Below are 13,321 nucleotides of genomic sequence, written 5' to 3' on the forward strand. Positions count from 1 at the left end.
GACCCTCTCGCGTTGATGCGGGGTGTTTCCGAGAGGCGTCTCACAAGCTCTCCCCCAAGCGTTCTTGGCTTCTGCTGGACTCACGTGTGCCTGTCGGGGTACAGTCTGTGGGAGGAGGCTCTTAGAGCCAATGTGGAGCCCGCCGGGCCTCAGAGTTACCTGCGGAATTTCCAAGTTTTGCCTGAACACTCTGAACGGAAGAAACTAGGAGTGAGAGTCGTCGTGTCCTCTCAGAGGCCAGATGGCTGCCTTCTCGCCGCACGAACCCTTGTCTCTGAGCCGCATTTCCTCTCCTGCCCCTCCTGCCTCAGATGACCCCCCACCCGGAGCGTGCATCTTAGGCCCTCCTGCAGATGGGCTGCTGCAAAGCCAGTGGGCGGCTTCGTAGACATTTGCGGGATTATCTGAGACCCAGTAGCGGCGCCCCAGCTGAGCCTGGACCCAACGCCATCCCCCCTCCGTCACCGGCCGACATACACATCAACAAGAAATACTTCTAGAATCAGAAAAGAAAAAAAAAAACTTGCTTTCAGGGAGAACATTCTCGACAGCTTCTATCAAATTGAAAGAAAGATGACCAGGCATTATGGGCCTCCTACTGGAAGTTCTCACATCTGAAGTCTTCTCACAAAAAAGGCATACATAAATAAATAGAACCTAAGTCCAATCAAGCCTTTGGATCCAGCTGCTAAGTTACAGGAAGTACAGAGGACAGAAGAACATGTTAAGTGAAACCACAGAGATGTAATGTGGGGACTCCTGCGATCATCAGAAGCCACTATGGAGACTCAGCAAGGCGAGCGGTATCGTGTCTAAAACCAATCAACCCAATAGAAAAATACATTAAGAAAGAGCCGATAGACTAAAAGAGAAGAAAGACATACCAGCCAGTTGCAAAGTGCCGACCGACTCTGTCTGGATTCCACCAAGCAGATTAACAAGCTAGGACATTTATGACACGGTTGGCAAGGAAACACTGAATATTTAATGATAGTAAGGGATCACGTTAATGTTTTACGTGCCACGAAGGTATTATGGTTATGTTTTCAAAACCAAAGAGGGGCGCCTGCGTGGCTCAGTCGGTTAAGCGTCCGACTTCGGCTCAGCTCATGATCTCACGGCTCGTGAGTTTGAGCCGCGCGTCGGGGTCTGTGCTGGCAGCTCCGAGCCTGGAGCCTGCTTCGGATTCTATGTCTCCCTCTCTCTCTGCTTCTCCCCAGCTCGTGCTCTGTCTCTGTCTCCTTCAAAAATAAATAAAAACATTTTAAAAATTAAAAAAAAAAAAAAAAAAAAGAAACCTCAGGGTGCCTGGGTCGCTCAGTCGGTTGGGCCTCCGACTCTTGATTTCAGCTCAGGTCATGCTCTCACGGTTTGTGAGTTCGAGCCCCGCATTGAGCTCTGCACTGAGTGTGAAACCTGCTTGGGATTCTGTTTCTCCCTCCCTCTCTCCCCTATCCTACTCGTGCTCTCTCTCTCTGTCTCTCTCTCTCTCTGTCTCTCTCTCTATCAAAATAAAGTTAAAAAAAAATTAGAAACAACAACAAAGAGCCCGCACCTTGCAGAGATGCAATTGAAATCCACATGCATCCGGAATTTTCGTGAATGTGCTGCAGGGTTTGGAGGTATAAGTTGATGATCGTTGCAGGCAGGTGGATGGGGACACAGAGGGCCTTCCTTTTGCACGTGCGTGAAGCGTCCCACCTAAAAGCCAGCTAGAGGGGAAGAGAGAGCACTGTGCCGGTGAACTGAAAGCAGGGAAGGAGAGAAACACAGGCAGGAGGGCTAATCGGGAAGGTGAGAGGCAGCAGGGACCGGAGAGGCTGCCGAGCGACTGGAAACAACGGTGTGCCTGTGGGCCGTGGGTGGGATTGGCGCGGCCGTGTCTCCCGCACGGGCGGCGCCCCTCACCGAGGTGCCGTTGTCCCCTCCCAGCTGGTCCGTGGGGAACTGGAGCACGTGTAGCCAGCCTTGCGGTGGGGGCACCCAGAGCCGCCTCGTCCAGTGCACGCGACGGGCACGCTTCGCGTCCGAGCGGGTGGCGGCCAGCCTGTGTCCGCAGCCCATGCCGTCCAGCAGACAGGCCTGCCAGCCTCGGAGCTGCCCGCCCGCTTGGAGCGTGGGGCCCTGGGCGGAGGTAACTGGGACCGGGCTGGTGTGGGGGGCGGCAGCTGGGTCCCCTCCTGCCGATCGCAGAACTGGGTTGGACCTTGCGGGGGGGGGTCAGGGTGGGTCCGACGGAGGTCTCGCTGAGACTCGGCCCCTTTTCTTCCCACAGTGCTCCCGGACCTGCGGGAAGGGGTGGAGGAAGAGGTCCGTGGCCTGTAAGAGCACCAGCCCCGTGGCCAGGCCGCAGCTGCTGCCGGACGCGGTCTGCGGCTCCGAGCCCAAGCCTAGGACTCACGAAGTCTGTCTGCTTAAGCGCTGCCACAAGCACAAGAAGCTGCAGTGGCTGGTGTCCGCCTGGTCCCAGGTGGGTGCTCCTGGAGCCGGTCCATTCGGCACCGGGTCGACCAGCTGTCCCCTCCGCTGCTCTCACTGCTTCCCGCTCCTCTTCCTCCGAGTCTGGGTTCTCCAGCTCAGGCCACCCTTTGGGGCTCCAGTCTCCCCTCCTTGGCGTGTTAGGGACTTTCTGATCACATCCTTCGAACCACTCGCCCAGTGGCATCCACAAGGCCATCACCCACCCCGTCTCGAGGCCAGGACGGGTTGGGGGCGCTCGTCACGCTGACGGGGTCCTGGGGACCCACTGAGCCCCAGGGCAGCCGTAGCCATTCCTGGGGCCGTGTCCCTGTAGTGCAGAGCGGGAAGAAGGCGGCCTGCCCTGGGAAGAGACGAGGACCATTTCCTGAGCCGTTTCCGTGAACAGTTGCCGCACTTGGGGAAGAAACTGCTCATGTTGGTTTTGCAGGAATTGACGTGTTGTTAGTGTGCCGAACGCTAACAGGTGGGAACATGAGTGTTGACGGTGGCGTGACCCCACGTGAGGGTGCCCAGCGCAGTCCGGCCCTGGGGAGGGGGTGTTGGGAAGGGCCCCCTGCCAGGCCCCTACACCTGTGCCGCGGGCACCCAGGGGCTCGCTGAGGGTGGTGGCAGCTCCTTAATCTCCCTGTGCCTCAACCCAGACGTGTAGGTGTCACTAGGGTCAAAAAGGACACCAGAAAGAGAGCAGCCCACGGAACTGCAGCGTCAACCCCGCGCAGGGTACTGAGAGACTAATCCCGGAGCAGCTCCCCTGTCCCGGCCTCCTCGGGCCAGCTGGGCTCATTCCCACCCACACCTCGAATGACCTTGCTCAGGAGGACAGAGGATGGATCCAGCCGGGCCTGGAATCTCACTGAGGCACTGTTTCCATCCGTGCCCGCCCCCAACCCCCACCCAGGCCCTGGAATTAGCCTGCCAGTTGCCAGCCGGGGACTCTGGTTCTCTCTCACTGGGAGGCGGGAGCCTAGACTCCCCTAGGACTGACTGCGTGTTCTGTGCGTGTCCCTGAAGGCCGAGCCCACGGGAAGGAAGCCACCCGGTGGAAAGTCTCCGCCCTGGAGACTGAGCTCCGCACAGGGCACGGGCTCCCGCAGTGCAGGAAACACACAGGCGCACACCTGTCGGCCCGAGCGCGAGCGTGAGGCCGGAACCCGGGCCCCTGTGCTGATGTGATTTGCACACGCTGAGCCCGGGCGGAGTCACCCGCCCAGCACAGCGTCCCCCACTCGCCAGCTCCAGGCCTCGTCGCGGGGGACGGGGATTTCTCTCCGGAGACCCAGTGACCCCGGATCTCTCATCTCAGCCCGCTGTGCGCCGTCTGCCCCGGGCTCAGAGCACCCCCTGACCGGGAGAGAACGCATTTGTGCCCCGAGCAGACTTGCCGCCTTCTCTCGGCTTTCTGAGGCACACTCGTGAGCCCCGGGGGTCCCCTGCCGGTCCCTGCTTGGGGGGCGGGCGCTGTATTACGTTTCCACACATTCCAGTGTCAGATGCAACCCAACGTGTTATCTTCTCATGAAACGATAGCTTCGGAATTCCTCCCTTCATGGTTCCTGTCTGCCCTGCCCCTCCTTCGGCCCCCGAACGCTGTGCCTTCACATCCTCCTCTCCACGTGATACACCGTAATGCCTTTTTAAAATGCCAAGGTCCAATAAATCTCACTCAGTTGTCACAGTTACATAAATGCTCGAGCGGACATCATCCGAAGACGGTTTGACTCACCGATCGTAGCGAAAAGCCGCCACCAGAGAAGTACTGTTCGCTCACGGCTTTTGCTTTATTTTTAGTGCTCTGTTACGTGTGAACGAGGAACACAGAGAAGATTCTTGAAATGTGCTGAAAAGCACGTTTCTGGGAAGTACCGAGAGCTGGCCTCAAAGAAGTGCTTGCACTTGCCGCGGCCAAGTGTGGAGCTAGAGCGAGCCTGCGCCCCGTTTCCCTGTCCCAGGCACCCCCCGCATGCAGCCGCGGGCCCGCCTCGGGCCAGCTGGTTTGCCTCGCCCTGGTCTCAGGTAGGGCGACACTACGTGACCACGCTTCCCGCCCTGGGGGTGGGCCGCTGGCGTAGGCGGGCGCGCGTCTGCAAAGGGTGCCCCCCCAACCCCCAGAGCCGGGCCCCGACCCTTCTCTCCAGAGCAGGTGCGACGCCCAGGTTCCTGGGTGCGGGCACAGCTTTCCGAGGCTGGGCTCCAAATGTCATTGACCCTTTTAGGGCACGTGGGCCTTGTTCGAAGTCGTCACCCACTTAAGTATAGGCAAACATCATGCTTTCGTTTTATGCAAAAGCTGGGCAGACTTCCGCAGAGGTGAGTGTGAACGGGGACCAAGGACGAGCTCTGGAGGAAGTCGGTGACTGCGGGTTCTACCCGGGTAACCCCGAGGCCGTGCACGTGGGAAGGGGGTCCGGCGCGCTGCACTGTCCTGGCCTGCCTGGACCCTCAGGCGAGGCCAGCCCAGGCCGACGGAGCTCCTCCGTGCTGGCACCCCCCTTACTCCTTGCACACTGCCTTTGACTTTAGGGAAGAATCCTGCCGTTACAGTGGTCATCCCCTCTTTATTCTCCCTGTTTCCCACTCTGGGTTCCTGGTAACCCTCACCTTGGGGCTCGGCTCCCCTTTCTGCGTGTGATTCTGCCCGCCAGCCTTTATCTCAGATCCCTGCCTGTCCCAGGTCCCCTCATCCTTCTTCTCCTGCTGGTATTTCTGCTCTTGGCTCAGGGGGCACCCAGGCCCGAGGGGTGTGTGGGGCTGAGACATCCTGAGCCACTCCCACTGGCCAAACCCCGAGGAGTCTGTTCTCTGCTGCTCTGCCCGGGAGAGAGGGGCTCTCGCTCAGTCCATCGTCCCCATGAGCAGGTGCAGGGAGTGTTTTCTGACTCATCTTTTGGCCTGGCCAGAGGAGTGAGCTCTTTCTAATTTGCACATGGCGGCCCGTCTTGGCCTCCCTCCTCTTTCTGAAGGTAGAGGAGATAAAAGGTAGAGGATAAGAAGGTAGAGGAGACAGAGGGAAGGAGGGTGAAGGATGTGGGGTGGCCACCAGCCTCCGGGCGCCCCCCACGCGGAACCCCTGACGCATGGTCCAGCGTCTGGTTCTGTGGATCTTCAAACCTGAAATAGCTCTTGCGTTTAGAAATCTATGAACCCCCCTCCTAAAAGTATTTAAATGAGAAATGATCTAGTTGAAATTATTGGAGCAGGCGACATTGAGAACGCTGTCCTTCTCAAGCATTTTCTATTTTAAATGGACAAAAAGTATCAATGACTACAGCTTTTTCCCAGGCGGCCCCCATTGATCTTCTTGTGGGTGCGTGGTCTTTCCACTTCGATCAAGCAAGAGCCGAGCGGACAAGCTGAGTGAAGTTGCTTCTGGGGCAGAGGCCTCACTTTCTCTGTCCCTTGGGAGGTATGGGTCAGAGACACACGGAGGTGGTCCCCGAGACCACGGTCCTTCTGTCAACAGGGACCCCGAGTCTCTTTCCTGTGGCTCCAGTGGCTCCTATAGCCTCCGGCCACGCCAGGATTCACCCCGCTGTGCTCAATTCGGAGACCGCGGGAACATTCAGAAAACTGAGGTCCCTCATCATTTCATTTACCCCCAAAGCTAAAGCCGAAAATACATCCTGCTTAGCTTTTTCCAGTCTGAAATGTTCGGTGTGTTTGTCTAATAAGTCATTTTTATCATAAGCTGCCTGAAGTTTTTATCCAGGGTGATTCATCTATTATGTTCTGAGAATGTTCCTTCTTGGGAGTAATAACTCAAGGGGTTTTATGTGTTGTAAGCACTGGCACTCAAGACTGTGCCCTCAGATGGGGTGGGGAATCGTCGGCCGTGATGGATGGCCAGTGCTTGGCTGAACGCTGCCCCCGACAGGCTCGTTCTTGTAACCCTTGCTATCACGTGATCTTCAGGGTTTCTGTTGATTTAAATGGCTTTGCTTATCATCACATTTCATGGAAGGTTACCTAGTAGGACCGACTTCAGTCATTTTGGTCATTTGGGCTTTAGGGTCAGGCGGTTCCCATGCTGATTTGGTCTGGGAATGGCTTACGAGTGAACACCTGTTGGACTGTCTGATGCTATATGACAGAGATGGAAGTGTGTCCTCTGGGATGGAGTGGGGAGGCCTGGCTCGTTCCAGGGATGCACAATTGACCTGGAAACCCATAGGCTCTGGGGGGCAAGGGGCCATGTCACTGATGATCAATATGGTTTTCCATCATGGCAGTTATTAGGGCAGGAATATTAAAGTTGTATCAGGGGCGCCTGGGTGGCTCAGTCGGTTGAGCGTCCGACTTCGGCTCAGGTCATGATCTCACAGTTTGTGAGTTCGAGCCCTACGTCAGGCTCTGTGCTGACAGCGTGGGGCCTGGAGCTGGCTTCTGATTCTGTGTCTCCCTCTCTCTCTGTCCCTCCCTTGCTCACACTCTGTCTCTCTCTCTCTCAAAAATAAATGTTAAAAATGTTTTTAAATTTTTTAAATAAAAGAAAGTTGTAGCAAACACACATACATGCATGTGGGCGTGCACATGTACACAAGCAATAGGCACACACACACACAGGTACACACACAGGCACGCAGACACGGACATGTACACACACAGACTCATACCCACACAGACAGGCATGCACACACACAGATACACACACAGGCATGCACACACACAGGTACACACAGAATGCACAGGCTCCTTGCACCCCGACATCCAGTCGCCTGCCCACCTCTAAGAATTCGCTGCTCCTCTGCTCTCTTCGTCTTCCAGTTCTGGGTGGTGCACAGGGATCAGGGACCTTCTTGCTGACATTACCGGATAGGGTCACAGTATGCACTGCCTGAGTCGGAGGGAGTCTGTATTTGTAAGCCACTAGATTTGTACGAAAATTCCCTGCTCCGTTTGTGTTCAGAGCAGAGGTTGTGGTGACGAGGCCGTTGAGGGCTGCGCTAGCCCGTCTTGACCCGAGTAGACCCGCTCTCTGGGACAGTGGTGAGTGATCGGGCGGGGGGGGGGGGTGGGCAGAGGCTGCAGGCTCGGAGAGGGAGCACCCAGCCAGGAGGGGGACACGGGAGGAGCGTCTCCCAGGAGGGGTGTCACGATGGGAAAAGGAAGGTGTGAGATCTCAGGCATTATGGTGGATTTGTTCACTTGCTGTCCCTGACTCTGGACCTGAGCCCTGGCCAGCGGGACGCCCTGTGGTGCTCGTGGTTCTCGTGAACGTGGGGGCAGGAATGTGCCTTGGGATAAAGCCAGCCAGAGTATCCGCCTGGAGCTACCGGTCGGCAGGCGTCACCAGCCTTTTTCCATCGAGGCCAATGGCACAAAGGAAGAGTGATCCTTGTAATTTAAAACACACCCAGAGCCAGACGTTATTGTGAAAATGCATCTGTCTGGATTTTTTGATAATGACCAGGGGTCCGGATCAGTTTGCCCCACTCGTCTCTCAGGGCGTATGCTGTGCGTCTGGTACAGGATGTCCCTGAAGACTCAGGGGCTGTTACCGAAACAGAAGAAACCCCAAAGGGAGAGGCTTTCCAGGATTACAGGGCTCTGGAAACATGTGCTTAGCGGGTCCTGCAGTCAGACCCCCGGAAGCAGGAGACTGACACACGGGAAGAGGCCGTCACTTTCGGGGAGGTTGTTTCATCCTGGAGGGACAAGAAGACCCAGCCTGCTGACCTCGCGGTGGGGGGACCGTCCCCCTGGACCCGGCATTGACTTCCCCACAGCCGAGTCCCCTAGTCTAGTTGGGCGGTCTTGGAAAGAGTTCGGCACACCTGTGAGTGGCCGCCGGCCCCAGGGGAGGGAGGCAGGTGTGCAGAGCTGAGGGACGGGGTCCAGGGACCGGGAAGAGCTGGGGACGGTGGAGGACCAGCCCAGGGACGCCCCACAGAGGGCGATGTGCCTGCTTCCCATTCTGTGCCCACCCGCACTGGAAGCAGGAGCTGCCTCAGTGTCCCCTCAGCAGACGGACACAGAGCGGCCCACGTGCCAGGCGCCCTGGTCCCTGGGGAGTTTTGGCATCGGTAAGAGGCGCGACCTTGAAGAAACACCTCTGCGAACATTGCAGAGCCACAAGGGCTCTGCCCCACAAGGGCTCTAAGCCCACCCGAGGCTTCTCTGGAGTCGGGGCACCGGGCCCTCCGCGAGTCTGCAGCAGGGACCCCGGAAGGGGGGCAGAAGTAAGCCGGGCAGGCCGGGCTGGGTGGGGAGCAGGGCATGTGGCTCTCGGTGACCACAGAGGCCCCTTTATGAGCCTGCAGCTCCCCTGGTCGCGTCGGGCCGCACACCAGCTCTGCACACGCTCTCATCAGACTTGGACGTGACTTGAGTCGGCTCCGAAATGGAAACACAAGAGGAAAGGGCCTTGGCCAACAGGGTCCTGATCACCTAGAGCGGTGGCTCTCCAAACGTGACCCAGCCTGCACTGCAGCACCGTGGCTAGAAATGCAGGTGCTCGGGGCGCCTGGGCGGCTCAGTCAGTTAAGCGTCAGGACTTCGGCTCAGGCCGTGATCTCACAGTTCATGAGTTCGAGCCCTGCCTCAGACTCTGTGCTGACAGCTTGGAGTCTAAAGTCTGCTTTGGATTCTGTGTCTCCCTCTGTCTCTCTCTGTGTCTCTGTCTGTCTCTCTAAAACATAAATAAACATTAAAAAACAAAAAAGAAATGCAGGTTCTCATTCCTCCCAGGCTGTTGATGTTCAAGATTGGGGGTGGGGCCAGCAGGTGACTTACATGCACACTCAAGTTTGAGAACCGTTGCTGGGGGGTTGGAGCCAGCAGCCGGGGGTCCGGACAGATGTCTGCCGCAGTTGTGGTCACGTGTAGGTTGACAGACAAGCGCAGGTCACCGTACAGCACAGCGTCCCGCCGTCGGTGGGAACAATTGCCTCAAATGCGCAAGCTAAACCTCATGAGGCTGAGGAAGACGCCATCAGCTTTGACTTTGCCGTCCAGGTTCCAGGGTCTGTTTCACTGAGTGTGAAGGACCTCGGCTCGAGTCGGGACGTTACATCCTGAGGAGGAGCGACTCACCTGTGTCCACCACTCGGTCCCTGGCACCTAGATCAGCGCCTGGCACCTGGGAGCTGAGGGAACCCTATTTGTGAACGCAGGAGTCGATGACAAAGCATCCACTCCCTTCCTAATGATTTCAGCACCGTTTCCGTGACAAAGACGATGGCCAGATCTCTTGCTTCTCAGTTTAGACGCGTCATTAGCGGGACCGGAGGGAGCCCCGTGCCGTGCCGCCGCCGACAAGAACTCCGCTCTCGGCAGAGAGGTAGTGGACGCGCACAGACACGGACACACGTGGCCAGCGTGAACCCTGCGGCACAGCCGGGAGGGGCTCCAAAGGCCCTAGAGTGCGAAGCGCAAAGACCAGAGGTGTGGCGGTGCCGAACGCTCAGACGGACGTCACAGGCAGCGAGGAACATCTGTCTCCGTCGTGGATGAGCCTGATAATTCGGAAACCGGACACGAACCCGCTCGTGACGTTTTATTCCGGTTGCTGTAGTCATGTATTGAGTCTGAGCTGTTGACGGCTGTCGCTGAGGTTGGTTTTTGGAGAGAAGGGGGTGAACCTCACCGAAATGTTCCAGCCCCACGTGCTTATCGGCTGGAGCCTGGCTCTTCCCCGCCAGGGGCCCGGCCAGCCTTTACCTAAAGAGGGGAAGAGAAGAGAAAGAACGAGCCCCCCAGCGTCAGACTTTCCAGGACTCTGGATCCACAAAGATGTTGACTCCTGCCATCAGAGCGCCTACCCCAGGGGGTTTGAAAAAAGCCACCTGGACGGAGCCTCTGCTCACAGCATGTCCCCGGAAGGAAGCAGGAGACCGCTGGCTTCTCACTTGCAAGCTGACCTCAGCTCTGGAAAACCAGCCCCGGGGCTCACTGACTTGAACGGCTCCCAGCTTGCAGTCTTGTGCGTTTCGGCCAGCAGCCCGTGTCGTGCGCGCCCCGGTGCTGCACGGATCTGTCCTTGCATTTCACAGCAACCGTCTGACTCGCCCACCCCAGGCATCCCCCGTGTCATCTGACCCCGTCTTCTTGTAGGTGCTCCTTCGTCGGCTATGTTCTGGACACTTTTGAACCAGGAGCCTTGTTTGAGCACAATCTACATAATTCAGTTGAGACATCAGACAGCTCGCCTTTTGGACGGACGTGCTGCTGTTGGCGTTGGTTGCTCTATCCCCCTGGTCGCCCATCCCCTGATTCCTTGCGCCCGGTTGAGCTCGGATGGACCCGCTCTCGTAGTCGGTGGGGTATGCGTCCGGCCGGCTGGTGAAGGGCGAGCCAAACACGAGGCTCCTCCTGGCTCTGCTGTGCTCAGTTGCCTTCGGTGGCAGGGCCTACGTGTTGCAGAGCAACGCCCTCAGGAGGATGCCCTCGAATCCGGGCTACTGGTCCACCACTTCCAAGCAGGCATCCAGAGTCCGGGAATTTGGGCTTGGTTTTCTCGAGCCTCTGGGGTAGTTGGCTTGTCAAGTTTTTCCCAGGAAAGAGCCCCAGAAAAGGTGCCTTGGTGATTGCAGTCCGTGTAGGGCAACTGTTTCTGATGCCTGACCCGTCACCTGGGCAGGCCCCGGGGACCTCCTGGTACCCCCAGATAGGCACCAGTTTCCTTGTGTTCTAAGACCATGGACAGCTCAAGGCCGTTTTAGAGCTCCAGATCCTTGTCTCCTGTGTCCACACCTGGGGTTAATCCAGAATCTGGTCAGCCCCCCACAGTTGCCGGGGATCTGGGTGCAGGGGGAAGCCTGGAAGGGAGGGTGGCCCGACCCGGCGGCCGTGGGTGACTGCTGTGCACCTGTTTCCCGCAGTGCACGGCCAGCTGTGGGGGTGGCGTACAGACGAGGGCCGTGCAGTGCCTGGCGGGCGGCCGGCCGGCCCCAGGCTGCTTCGTGCACCAGAAGCCCACAGCCTCCCTGGCCTGCAACACCCACTTCTGCCCCATCGCAGAGAAGAAAGGTGAGTGTCCAGGCCCCTCGGCTTGGCCCTGGCTTTTCGGGGGTGGCGCTGTCAGGTTTCCGGAGTGGTTCCTAGTGGGCCTGAGACGTGGGGTACCTGCTACGCCATTCCCCGCTTCCCATGCCCGCCTCCCACTTGCCCCAAAACGGCTCACGGTGAGTGTCCCCTGCAGGGATGCCCTCAGCAGCTTCAGCGCCTATGGGACCCCCCCCTCCCCTCCCCCTGCCCCGGGACACCAGCTAACGCGGCATCCGCTGCTTTTCAGACCGCGCCTGCCGAGACCACTTCCCCTGGTGCCCCCTGGCGCCCCGGCAGGGGATGTGCAGCCACCAGTTCTACGGCGAGCGGTGCTGCAAGACCTGCTCTGCGTCCAACCTGTGAGGCCCGGGGGGCCCCTTCCAGGGCGGAGAACGCGAGGGGTGCTGCATCTTCAGCCCCCGTCAGCTGTGCGCTGTGCATCGGAACTCGGCCAGAGGACATCGAGGCTGGGAGAACTGTGTTCAGCCATCTGTCAGGACAGAGTGTGTGTGCACGTGCGCGCGCGTGTGTGTGTGTGTGTGTGTGTGTGCACATCGTGGGTCTGAATGCATGCATGGGCACACGTGCACACAAGTTTTCGGTTGAAGCATGGAGGCAGGCAGGAGGCCCACGCTGCAGACCCACAGTGATGCTCACTCCCCCTTGTGCTCCAGCTGAATCAGGTCAAAAAGACGGAAGGAGCTGAACTTAGTAAACGCTAAATGTGTGGTGCTTTGGAAAAAGAAGGAAAGGCCGTGGAATTAGGAATGAGTGAAGAAATTCTGCCCCTAGGTATGCCGGCCTCCCTCCGGCCGAGGAGGCCCCTTCCCAAGGTCTGGAACAACTGACCTCCCTCTGGAGAAGCAGCTGGCGGGGACAGCTCCCAGGCGGTGTCCCCAGGGCGGCCTCGGCCTGCCCCAGCAGCGAGCTTCTCTTTGCTGGGACCTGCTGCTCGGACGAGAGCTGGGTGTCGCCTCTGAGGGGTGCCGCCCTGCCGGGGAGAGGCCGGGCTCCCGACTCTGTGTCCCCATCACAGACTCTGCCCTGGAAACAGGAGACATGAAATCGTGCTAAGGTGCTTCCCTCCCTTTCAGACTCCTGAGCTGGAGGAGAGGACTTCTCTATCCTCTGTTCTGTCCTTCCCAGGTATTTACAAGCGAGTGTTTTTCTGTTCAACTCATTCCTTCCTGCGTTTCTCTCCCAAAACAATAGAATTAATTCCAGGTTCTACCAGAGCTGCCTGGTGACCCGTGACACCCAAACCCGCTGTCCTGATGAGGTTGTGGTCGGTCCTGCCCGGACAGACGTCAGCTGACGTGCACACCTCAGAACCCCAGGTCTCGTTTCTGTGTGTCGTGCTGTTTTTAAACTTCTTTCCGTGAGTTGCGGTGGTTTTGCAAGACCGGTTGGAGAGAAGGCCAGCATTTCCGGATGAAAGCTGCACAGCAGGCCCCCGACACCCTGCCCGCTGCTGGTGCTGCTTTCTGTCCTCTTTTCCTAGGCTGTAGCTCCATTCGGAATGGGCACCGAGATATTTATATTTGCTGAAGTTTTATAATAAATTTTATATTGTACCACTTGCTTCTGACCTGCTCACGATTCCTCACGAGTTTTGCACCTGAGATCCCCGGGCTGGCACGGAGGCGGGGAACTGGTCCAGGGACAGAGAGCTGGGGCCCTGGAATCCAACAGAACGTGCTGAAGCTGGTCTCATAGTGCCCCTCACTGAGGAGGCTCTGGGGAAGACGGCAGGTGACTGGTGATGGAGGTGGCCAGTGTGGGGGTGGGCGGTGCCCCAGTCCGTTCAAGGGTAACCCTTGACCCTGTGTTCTCTGCTTTATTAGGCAGCGGTCGCTAG

At 58.1% G+C, this 13,321-nt stretch overlaps 1 protein-coding gene across 1 annotated transcript in view; it reads left to right on the plus strand.

Annotated features, from left to right (window-relative positions):
- The window catches only part of ADAMTS16 (ADAM metallopeptidase with thrombospondin type 1 motif 16), a 159,745-nt gene extending 146,701 nt beyond the window's left edge, over positions 1-13,044 (plus strand). Inside the window, exons 19-23 of the mRNA XM_053906864.1 lie at positions 1,933-2,134; positions 2,276-2,470; positions 4,270-4,494; positions 11,298-11,445; positions 11,711-13,044. Of these exons, the coding sequence (XP_053762839.1) occupies positions 1,933-2,134; positions 2,276-2,470; positions 4,270-4,494; positions 11,298-11,445; positions 11,711-11,826 (886 nt within the window). The 3' untranslated portion in view covers positions 11,827-13,044. The remainder of the gene's footprint in view (positions 1-1,932; positions 2,135-2,275; positions 2,471-4,269; positions 4,495-11,297; positions 11,446-11,710) is intronic.
- The last annotated feature ends 277 nt before the right edge of the window (positions 13,045-13,321 follow it).

This window comes from Panthera pardus, unplaced genomic scaffold, assembly GCF_024362965.1.
Source record: "Panthera pardus isolate Hobbes unplaced genomic scaffold, ASM2436296v1 HiC_scaffold_2, whole genome shotgun sequence".
Taxonomy (NCBI): Eukaryota; Metazoa; Chordata; class Mammalia; order Carnivora; family Felidae; genus Panthera; species Panthera pardus.